At 24.3% G+C, this 10,916-nt stretch overlaps 2 protein-coding genes across 3 annotated transcripts; one reads left to right on the plus strand and one right to left on the minus strand.

Annotated features, from left to right (window-relative positions):
• The first annotated feature begins 773 nt into the window (after positions 1-773).
• Positions 774-4,779, plus strand: LOC126903461 (2-(3-amino-3-carboxypropyl)histidine synthase subunit 1). Its single transcript, XM_050681608.1, has 4 exons — positions 774-1,558; positions 2,986-3,147; positions 4,106-4,271; positions 4,395-4,779. The coding sequence occupies exons 1-4, from the start codon at positions 993-995 to the stop codon at positions 4,755-4,757; spliced, it is 1,257 nt and encodes a 418-aa protein (XP_050537565.1). The 5' UTR covers positions 774-992; the 3' UTR covers positions 4,758-4,779.
• A 420-nt stretch (positions 4,780-5,199) lies between these two features.
• Positions 5,200-8,368, minus strand: LOC126903474 (uncharacterized). 2 transcript variants are annotated; one of them, XM_050681631.1, is made up of 3 exons: positions 8,227-8,368; positions 8,066-8,166; positions 5,200-6,220 (listed from the first exon to the last, which is right to left on the minus strand). In XM_050681631.1, the coding sequence occupies exons 2-3, from the start codon at positions 8,158-8,160 to the stop codon at positions 5,773-5,775; spliced, it is 543 nt and encodes a 180-aa protein (XP_050537588.1). In that variant the 5' UTR covers positions 8,161-8,166; positions 8,227-8,368; the 3' UTR covers positions 5,200-5,772. The 2 variants fall into 2 exon arrangements, with proteins under 2 accessions (XP_050537588.1, XP_050537587.1); XM_050681630.1 differs by having other exon boundaries at positions 8,066-8,340.
• Between the last annotated feature and the right edge of the window lie 2,548 nt (positions 8,369-10,916).

Genomic DNA, 10,916 nt, shown 5'->3' on the forward strand with positions numbered 1-10,916 from the left:
TGATGTGAAATATCAAGTGTTAATGTTTTATATATTTTGTAAAAATTTTTTTATAAGCACTAGACATATGTAGGGCTATGCTTATAAATCTGATAAACATTATGATTTCAATATAATAATTATATATTATATCAATTTTAAAACCAAGATAATATATATTTGTAGAAGGAGAGGAAGATGGAAACTGAATATTTAAATTTAATTATTATAAACATATTTTTTTTTTAATAATGTGTGAACTAAAATATATGATATCATGAAAATATTTTTAAATGAAGTTGATCATTAAATACTTTTAAATTATTTTTTTTTTTATGAAATTTTCAAATCTTCACAAAATGCTTATTTTAATGTATATAATATAGTTAAAATGGTTCTTATTAAAATTTCGATGATCGATTTTTTTTGATCCACTCTAATGTAAATGCATGAATTTTAATGTTACACAAATACAATACTTGTATAAAAAGTTTATTTTAATAAATATATATAATTTTTAGATCTAATTTTTTTGAAAATTATTATTCCTAAATATTATAACAGTTCTTTATTAAAAATGACTCATAATTTATTAATTAATCTAAATAAATCGAATTATTCCCATAAGCAACCAACAATTCTGGTCGTTTATCGGGTATTCAGCGCAACCTGGTGGAGAACTCAACTGGTGTAATTTTTTCAATCACCTTTTTTGCCAAGGGTTAACATAATGAAGATAAAATTATCGTAGTTACGACTATCAAAATTACTTATCAATTATAAAAATAAAGTATCCACTTAGATAAAGATTATATAGTCTGTGGTATCGATGAGAGTATTCATTATAAGTAATTTCTCCATCATGTACAATTTCTGTTATTTTCGTAAAATCCTAATCTAACTAAAACATTTTTTTTTTGCGAGTTATATTTTGACTATTACTTTAAAACTCTTTAGTTGCCTTCTTTTTAATAGTTAGTTAAATATAAATAAATAAAATTAATTATCTTACAATGTCTGATGCGGTAGTTGTGAAAGCAAATACTGAAAGAAAAGTTTTTCGTCCGTCTGCTAAAGTACTAAACAAAATACCCGATGAAATTATAAATAATCCTGAGTTAATTGCAGCAATTCAGTCACTGCCTTCTAATTATAACTTTGAATTACCTAAAACTATATGGCGTTTGCGACAAATGCAAGCCAAACGTGTGGCACTTCAGATGCCCGAAGGTTTAACTATGTTTGCTGTTCAACTATGCGATATTATTGAACATTTTACTGATGCAGACACAGTAGTTATGGGTGATGTTACTTATGGAGCATGTTGTGTTGATGATTTTACTGCTAAAGCTCTTGGTGTTGACTTGCTAGTGCATTATGGACATAGTTGTTTAATACCTGTTGATCAAACTGAAGGAGTAAAGGTGCTTTATGTATTTGTTGATATAAAAATTGATGCTATTCATCTTATAGAAACTATTAAGTTAAATTTCACAAAGGAGCAAAGATTATTATTTGTTAGCACTGTACAATTTGTAACTACTTTACAAGGATTAATAAATCGCCTTAAACTAGATGGGTAAGGATATGTAATTTATAAGTTTTATAGCTTTATTTTCATAGTTACTACATTATTGGAAGATAAAAAAAAAATCCTAGAGATTTTTTTTCCAAATTCAGTAAAGATAATACATGTATACAAATGATGGGCATAACTAAGAATTTTAGTCTATGAGAGATAATATCTCAATATTTTTTGAGGCATATTTCATATCTTATAAATTCTTAGGTATATAATGTTAAGCAAAAAAATTTTCTTCTTTTTTGCCAATAAGAATCCTGCCTTTATTTTCGAGGCATAGAATTTCAAAAATTTGTATTTTTTTTGTGTATATATAAACATAGGAAAACTAGATACAAATTGTTTTATATTACAATGAGTTCAAATCGAAAATTTTATATAAAATATTTTTGCGTGTACAGGTTATTTATACATTTTAAGTCAAGTCCCTCAAGCTAGTTACTTCAATGGTAAAAACATCAGTCTAATAAAATAATATGTTAGAACATTGTTAAATATGTTAACTTTATAGAAATGTTTTAAATGATTTTCCAAGTCTACAATAAATAGTTTATATTTTTTTATCATTTTAAAATTTTTCAAGAATAATTTTTTGGAAAATTTATCTTTTTCTTCTTCCTTGCCTTAATCCCAACTACTTGGGGTCTTGACACTTGACACAATCTTCCACATCATCTACGCTTACATCAGCTGTCCTCATATAGCATTCAATAGCATCTCTCAATCTCTTTTTTGGTCTTCTTCTACCTTTCTTCCTTCAACATTCATTTCTTTAACTGTTCTTACAACTTCCGATTCTTCTCTCCTCATAACATGACTGACATACTGACCAAACCATCTACATCTATTTTCTCTCATCTTAAAATGTATTAAATTGTAAAAATAACTTTTAGCCATTTTAGCATACAAATTCTTACTTTATTGATAATTATACAAATTGTTTAACATTTGTACAATATTTTTTACAAAATATCATTTTGCTCAAATATTACTTAAGTTACCATTAAAAAAAACTTATATTTAAGACAACATAATTAATAGCTATTACTTGCATATTTATACATAGTATAAATATGCATATGATTTATTATTTCAAACCTAGAATTTTGATTAACTGCATTATTATAAACATTTACTATTTATTTACTTTATTGATTATATTCATTTTATTAATTATTATTATTTAATATTATAATGCTAGTGTTGGATGTTGACTTATAGAAAAAAATTTACAGATCAAATTTAAACCTTTCCGAGATGCTGTAAAATAAAATTTGTTTTTATAATGATTTATATAGTTAAATATAATACTATTAATTAAAAATATTTCTGAATTAATTAAGTTTGAGCTTTAGTGGAAAGTAGATTTTACTTAGTTTTATGTTATTTTTTCTCTTTAACATGTGTAAATCTTTAATTTGTAGGTTTAATGTAAAAGTTCCTCAAGAAAAACCTTTATCACCTGGTGAAATACTAGGGTGTACTTCACCTCGAGTTTCAGATGTTGACTGCTTAATTTACTTAGGTGATGGTCGTTTTCATTTAGAGTCAATTATGATTGCAAATCCTTCTCTTGAAGCGTATAGGTAATAAAATAATTGCTTCTATTTTAGTATTAGTATAAAGACATGGCATGAATTAAATTATCTAAATACCAATCAGATATTTTTAAGAAATAAAAAACAAAAATCCTATATCTTCATCAAAGTATATTGATAGTTTACCCTTTTGGTACCTATTTCTAAAATATACAAGTTGTTACTGAAATTAATTCTCTTTCGCATAGTATTGACATGAGTACTTCTTTCAATTAGCTAAAAATATTTGTCATTGTTTATTTTTTTAATTATTGATTAATTTAATTCTTCATTGAAAAATATTTGTATTTTTACATGCTTTAAATATTTTAAAATATAAAAATACCTGTCACAGTAAAAACCAAAAAAAAAAATTAAGTTCTTAATAATAATTTATTTTTTCAACTTTTTATTTCTTAAACTTAATTATTTTTTAGAGATCATTGTCACGGGTAAAGTTTATATATTAATGAGGATTTCATTGAAATACAGATCCTAACTTTGAAAATTGCAATAATTTATAAGAAGTTAAATACAATTAGTTTTGAACTTGATATAGTTGATACAATACAGTGTTTTTCTTAGCTGCACATCTGGTTATCAACTTATATAGATGTGTATTATTATATAATCAATAACAGAATCATAATTGTGCAGTATAAATTGCTAGTGGTTAGATTTGTTTATACAGCACTTTGAGACGTGAGATTTAAATTCATAACATGCCTCTTTTTTTCATAATTTCCGATATACTTTCAATGACTAGTCATCAATCCTTAGATATTTATATATCCATATATATATATATATTCCTAATTACTATATATTTATTTATTAAAGGATTTGTGCCATACAAAAATATTATCATAGTAATTAACTATAATAGAGCAATTATGAATTATAATATTGTATAGTAAATATTTAATTTTATTGACGTGTTATTAACTATAATATATTGAAATTAAAGATATGACCCATATGAAAAAAAAATGACAAAAGAATATTATGAACATGATGTAATGATGAGTAATAGGAAACATGCTATTGAAAAAGCTAAGAATGCTGAAACAATTGGATTGATTTTGGGTACTCTTGGGAGACAAGGAAGTACTAAAGTACTAAATTATTTTCATGTAAGTTATGAATGTAAGAATTATTTTTTGAGTTTTGTAGAATTATATAGTTTGTTTTTTTTTTATTACTCTAAAACTTTTCCATTGCTCATAATAGTTATTTTTTTTCTTTTATTTTTTTAGAACCAAATGGAATCACTTTCAAAAAGAAGTGTTACCATTCTTTTATCAGAAATATTCCCCCTAAAATTATCGTATTTTGGTAATTCAATTGATGCATGGATTCAGATAGCATGTCCTCGTTTATCTATTGACTGGGGTACAGCATTTGAAAAGCCTTTTTTGACTCCTTATGAAGGGGCTGTTGCATTAGGTCAAATTGAATTCACTAATAAAGAGAGTTATCCTATGGATTATTATAGTAATAATAGCCTAGGTGCTTGGACACCTAATCATCGACCTGTTAACAGCTGTTGTGGGAAAGGATGTGCAAATGGCCCTAAAAGTGATGCTGAAAAATTACTTAGTTGTTCCAATAGTAAATAAATATAACTTGATTTTAGCTAAATTTGAATTTTTTTTAATTATAAATTACCTTGGTATATGAAACTACTTTATCAATAAAGTTTTGTCCTATTTAAATTTAATATAAGTAAATTAGTAAATTTAATGTAAAAAATAATAAGTAGATACTTAACCTCATAAAAATGAAACTAAAACAAAAAATTAAAAAAACTTATTTTATGCTATAAAAAATGTAAAGTATATCTAGAATATTTGTATATTATAAAAATATTTAGTTACATTGCTTGTAGGTCTGTAATTTATAAAAATAAGATAAATTAAAATAAAATATGGCTGACCCTCTTCTAGTTATTTCTTTATTTTACTATCAAAATTATGTTTTTAAATTTATTTTGTTTATATATAATCAAATATAAAATTATGACAAAATATTTAATATTCCAATATTAACAATTAAGCCATGTAAAAATATTAAATACATATATTTGTGCATCAGTAAGTATAATGAAATACATAATAAAACAAGTATTTCTTATAGTTAACATGTAGATTACTAATTATAATATGAGTAAGTTGTTATTTATGTACTAATTTCATTATTATTAATCTTTTGAAATTGAATAAAATTAAACATCTAACGATTATTTCTTTTAACAAGTATGTATAACACAAATTTATAGTACTAAATAAGTGAATTTATTAAACTGAAAGTTTTAAATTAAATTAATATTTCTATTATATTATTAATTTAATTACACACACACACACACAATTCATCACCATGATATTAATAGTCTAATAATACTACCGTTTTAAATAATTTAAGCTAATAACAATAGTCTTTAAAAGTATCAAAAACTCTGTAGACATAGATATAAGAAAAAATATAATTCTATAATATAACAATTTACTTTTAATTAACAAAATACAATTTTTTTTTAAGAATTGTTAATTTATCAAGTTTAAAAAGTTGATAAAACAAGTTAACAGAACTAATAAGATAAAATATTTATTTTATATACAATATAAATACATTTTAATTGTACATTAGCTCAGCCATATCAGACATTTTTTTAGGAATGTGAACTAAATCTTCAAAATAACTTGCTAGCTCATCAATAGTAACATCATCACTACAAGGTATTACATTGGTACACTCATTGTTGTTATTGTTTAAAGAAAAATCAGATAAAAATTCATGATCTGTTAACCGTTTACGATTTGAATGCTTACGACGATGTTTTCTCATAATAGGAACAGGTGATGCTGCAGCATATTGTTGCTTGCATTTATCAGCTCTATTTAATTTTGGTGGTCTAAGAATACATTCTTTTAAAGGCTGTTCAGAATTTTTTACCCGAGGAAAAACACAATTCAATGATTTTCTCTCCATACAACGACAGATGACACATTCTGATTGATTTGATTCTTTATTATCATTGTCTTTATCTTTCTCAAAAGAATTTCCTGGGTATCTATAAGGTCTAAAACAAATTTGAAACTTAAGTTAAATAAGATTATATTTAAGTAAAATGTAAGCAAGTCCTTGATGTATTAAAATATGTTGCTTTTTGTAGACTAAAACCAAAACAAAGATTTGAATAGTCATCTTAATTGGTTTACATGATTTTAAAAATAATTACAATGTAAACTCCTAACTATTGGGTCTTATTTTCATAATAATACACTTGTACTTCTTTTTTTTTGTTAAAATCAAATAACATTAATTCAATAGTAGTTATTATATGCTGATCATAGTAACACAAGTAAAATCAGTGTATGTAGTTTCTTATCATGTTATTTTTGTGGCTTTTAAAGTTTAATATTAAAATGATCTACATTACATTGCTCCTTAAGCATAATTTATTTATTTTAAAACAACTTTTTTTTAATTTTTTATGTGATTTACTTTTTATATCAATAAGGTCTTTCTGTAAAAGAAAAGAATATTTATTACTTTAAAAAAAAAACTAGGTTAATTCTGATAAGCCATATAAATTGTATTTGAGGGGTTATTTACTGGAATAATTTAATAACAAAATAATATATAATGATTTTCTAAACTTTTTTGAATACTGAAAACAATTAATAGATCCCAGTTATCATAGTTTATTAGCCAAGAGTATCATTTTTAAAATTCTAAAATAAATCTTTCTGAGCAACCAAGAATTATTCACATGCGATAAGCATAAATTAATATTAAAATATATTCCTTTTTATACCATACAATTAATACAAATTAATAACTAAAATTTAATAATGGGTAGAGCTGACCTAATGAGCAGAAACACATGTTTTGGCACACAGGATCCCAGAATTGATCCTCAGGGTGCCAATGAAATTTTTCTTGTGATTATCTCACAAGTAGTGTCTGGCTTCTGGTGCGAGCCAGCCATAATACCTGCTCTGTCTATCAATGGTCTAGCCGAGAACCCTCTTTAATTCCCTAACATGTGAAAGAGAGCCACTACTTTCTGTATCATGTTCAGATCAGGAAACAGAAGGATGTAAAACTGATGTATGTACGTATAATGACTTATTTAATAAAAAATAATTCCATAAATAGTAAATTGCTTGCTATATAAGCAATAATTTTTTTTTATTAGAAAAGTAAGAGTGAGGACAAATTCATGATACTGTGATGGTGTCAGTTCTTGTACCCTACCATTTTGTGATTATCATGTACCTTTGAAACTTAATGCACAATTTCTACATAATCGTTTTAAAAATAATAACATTAACAAAATATAATTGTCAAGCAATAATAATACTAGGGGAGACTGTAACGAGAGACTATGAATCAGACCTATATTTAAGTAGTAGCCCAAGGGCAGATGATCCAGCACCATAAATTAAAAAAAAATAATATTTAAATGGTCAAGATTGAAAAAATTCTTTCAAAAATATTATAGAAGAAATAAAAAATGATAAAGTATTCAATAAATATTTTTATTTTTATTGAAACTTACAAATTACTGTTTAAGTTACTATAGTTAATTTGTTTAATAATCCACTAAAATTCATTTTTAACCTTAATTGTAGTGATGTAGAATTGTACATGAGTGATGTATAGTAAATAAAGAGATAATTGTAATGGTTATACACATACTTCTCATAGTTCTCCAAAAATAAAATTAGCCCTTCCAAAAATTCAGGAAAATTGTGAATAATAATTTTAGAGAGAGTTTAAAATAACATAAACTAAAAAATTATATTAATTTTTGATCTTAAAATTTAACATGATATAAATTACATTATTAAATATTTTATTTACTACCTAGCAGATACATAAAATAATTTCGAATTCAATTAATACACACTATATTTACCTGGTAGGATCAATTTCTAAATTATCAAGGCTAAATGATAATAAGTGAGCTTCTGAATCAGTCATTCCTTTGGAATTTTCTAATAAAGTAGCCATCTCATTCTACAAAAGATGAAAGTAAATAGTAATTAAGAACAAATAAAATAAACACGCAATTATTACGACACGATATTTGGCAGTTTTAAATAAAAAAAGATTCCTCGGGCAACATATTTATGATGAGTATGAGATAGTAACTTTAATTTTATTATAGTAAATAATTTAATATGTTATTGAAACTTCTATTGTTTGTATATTTTTATGTTCATTAAATTATCAGAACATAACAATAACAAACAGCAAAGTCATACAACTAGTTTTATATGATCATGACGTCAAAAATAAATGATAAAGAACTTCAAAGAAGATAGATATAATCCAGAATAGTACATGATTACCAACATTACTTAATCTACTACTCGGTGATTTCAAGTAAATTCGAGGTGAATATCCTTCAAAAGCGTTTATTTCAACCGAAAATAATATAGTCAAACCAATTTTTAGGCAAAGAGTATTACAACTTAAAAGTAAATCGAACGAATGGTATTACGGCCGATCAGTATATCAGTCAAAATATATTTATCGAAAAAATTTCAGACGAAAATGACATTGATAACATTAGGCTCGTAATTTGTAAAAAAATGTACAATTATAAACAATATTGCTGAATATTCCATAAAATTACGTGAAAAAGTTATTAGATAGTTGAATGAATGTAAATAAATATACGTCAAAAAAACCCGAGTTCGATAAACTAAATATAGTTATGGTTCTTTTTTCAAATTGTGTAACAGGATAATGCACTTTTTTTCAGATTGATTCATTCTGATATAATTTTTTATAAATATAAAACAAATATCGAATATTTATGCTTATGAGAAATTATTTACCTTTTATTGTATACCCAGTAAACACTCGACTCCTAGTAGACGTATATAATATGTTTATATAACGTGTTTTACTAAATACAACATTAAAGAAGAAATGTCTAACAGACATCTAAATTCAGTTTATATGAGACATTTATTAGATCCCTATTATTAGAGTTCAATAAAATATAATTATTTTAATTAAAATTTAAAAATCAATACTGGATGATATTAATTTATTTATTAAATTAATTATGACAAAGTAATAGAAAAGTTTAATTATTAGCATATAATATTATAAACTTATTACTCAATAGCTATTACATAAAATTTAAATTTAATTAATTTATTAATTGATTAATGAATTATCCGAGTTTAAACAATTACCACTATAAAACTATAATTAGTTAAAAATAAATAAGTATCATTAAATATTTAGACGAAGCACGTTTCAATTTTTTTCAATATTTTGTATTTCTATAAGAGTAACAGCCGGTATCGTGAACACATAAGAAAAATGATTACGGTTACAGCTGCTTGATGGCATTTGTTTTACATTAAGGCTAGTTAATAGCAATTTGCTGAGAAGTTCATTGGTTTTACAACCCATCTTTAATCTATGAATATTATAAAATATATATAATACATCAAATATAATACATTATTATAATACTTCAAGTACTAATGTATTTATTTTATACCACTTTGTGATATTGTATCATTGTTAGAGAATAGTGAACACAATTCTACTATTTGTTGGGTAGAACTAGTGAAGAAGTATCAAATAACTGTACAGAGGAATTCGATGAATCTATTAAATAACACATTATTTGAAAATTAACTTTAATTTTTAATTACATTTACCATTATTACTTAAATTGTAATTACATTTACTAGTAGAGAGCATGATTTTTTTTTATTTCTGATAATCATTTTGTTGATTATCAGAAATAAATATATGTTAAATATATGTATAAATAAATGTTGGTTTAAAATTTTTGTTCGTTTTCCACGGCCCTCATTTTCAGATGATAATGATTCTTGCCTTTTTATGCTTAACTGATTTTTTAGCTTCGACGAGAAGCTATTAATTTTATTATGATGTGTTTTTTTTTTGTGTCTGTATACGCTCAATCTCAGCTCTCACTGAACCGATTTTGATGAACAATATGTCAAAAGATCACAAATCGTATCTAGTTGAAGAAATTACCCTCAAAAATTGAAAAAAATTCCCTCGTTCCCCGTAAACGGGGGAAATCCCCCAAAAAATTACAAATTTAAAAATCGCTAATTTTCGATATTTTTTCAATTTTTTTTACTTAAAATTGACATAACTTTTTTAAAAATGACCGAATCAATATAATTTTTTTTTTTTAGATACCTTAGATATTTACCTATCATTTTATATATATATTTTAACATTTGACCCTTGACAAGCCCACAGGAAGGGGTTTCAAAATGATAACTTATTTACAAAAAATTAACTTTTTTAACTTAACTTTTGAAAATGTTCCGGAAAGACTGACACTTTTATATATACCTTAAATTAAAGCTAATGTAATATACTTTAATTCTAATTAAAAAAAAAAATTTTGACCTCTGGACTTCATGGTGAAAATGACTACCGTATGCAAAAATATGCTATTTTTTTGAAAAAATTCTTGATATTATATTTTACATTTTAGAACATTATGTTGCTATAACTTTTTAAAAAATGCATGAATCAACTTTATTCTTTAATGATAAATACTTTATATATACTTCTTTCATTCGACATACTTTTTTTTAAAATCGGACCATTTCCCTTTATACAGGGGGGGTGCAAACCTTTTAAAATGCGTATAGAAAGTAGAACTTTTTCAACTTAACTTTTGAAAATGTTCCGGAAAGACTGACACTTTTATATATATCTTAAATTAAAGCTTATGTAATATACTTTAATTT

The sequence above is a fragment of the Daktulosphaira vitifoliae genome, unplaced genomic scaffold, assembly GCF_025091365.1.
Source record: "Daktulosphaira vitifoliae isolate Bord-2020 unplaced genomic scaffold, ASM2509136v1 Scaffold_4, whole genome shotgun sequence".
Classification (NCBI taxonomy): domain Eukaryota; kingdom Metazoa; phylum Arthropoda; class Insecta; order Hemiptera; family Phylloxeridae; genus Daktulosphaira; species Daktulosphaira vitifoliae.

Coding starts and splice junctions, on each gene's coding strand:
- LOC126903474 (XM_050681631.1), bottom strand. CDS start 8,160: ATGGCTACTTTATTAGAAAATTCCAAAGGAATGACTGATTCAGAAGCT. Junction 6,221..8,065: donor TTAGAAATTGATCCTACCAG/GTAAATATAGTG, acceptor AATTTGTTTTAG/ACCTTATAGATACCCAGGAA.
- LOC126903461 (XM_050681608.1), top strand. CDS start 993: ATGTCTGATGCGGTAGTTGTGAAAGCAAATACTGAAAGAAAAGTTTTT. Junction 1,559..2,985: donor AATCGCCTTAAACTAGATGG/GTAAGGATATGT, acceptor TTTAATTTGTAG/GTTTAATGTAAAAGTTCCTC. Junction 4,272..4,394: donor AAGTACTAAATTATTTTCAT/GTAAGTTATGAA, acceptor TTATTTTTTTAG/AACCAAATGGAATCACTTTC.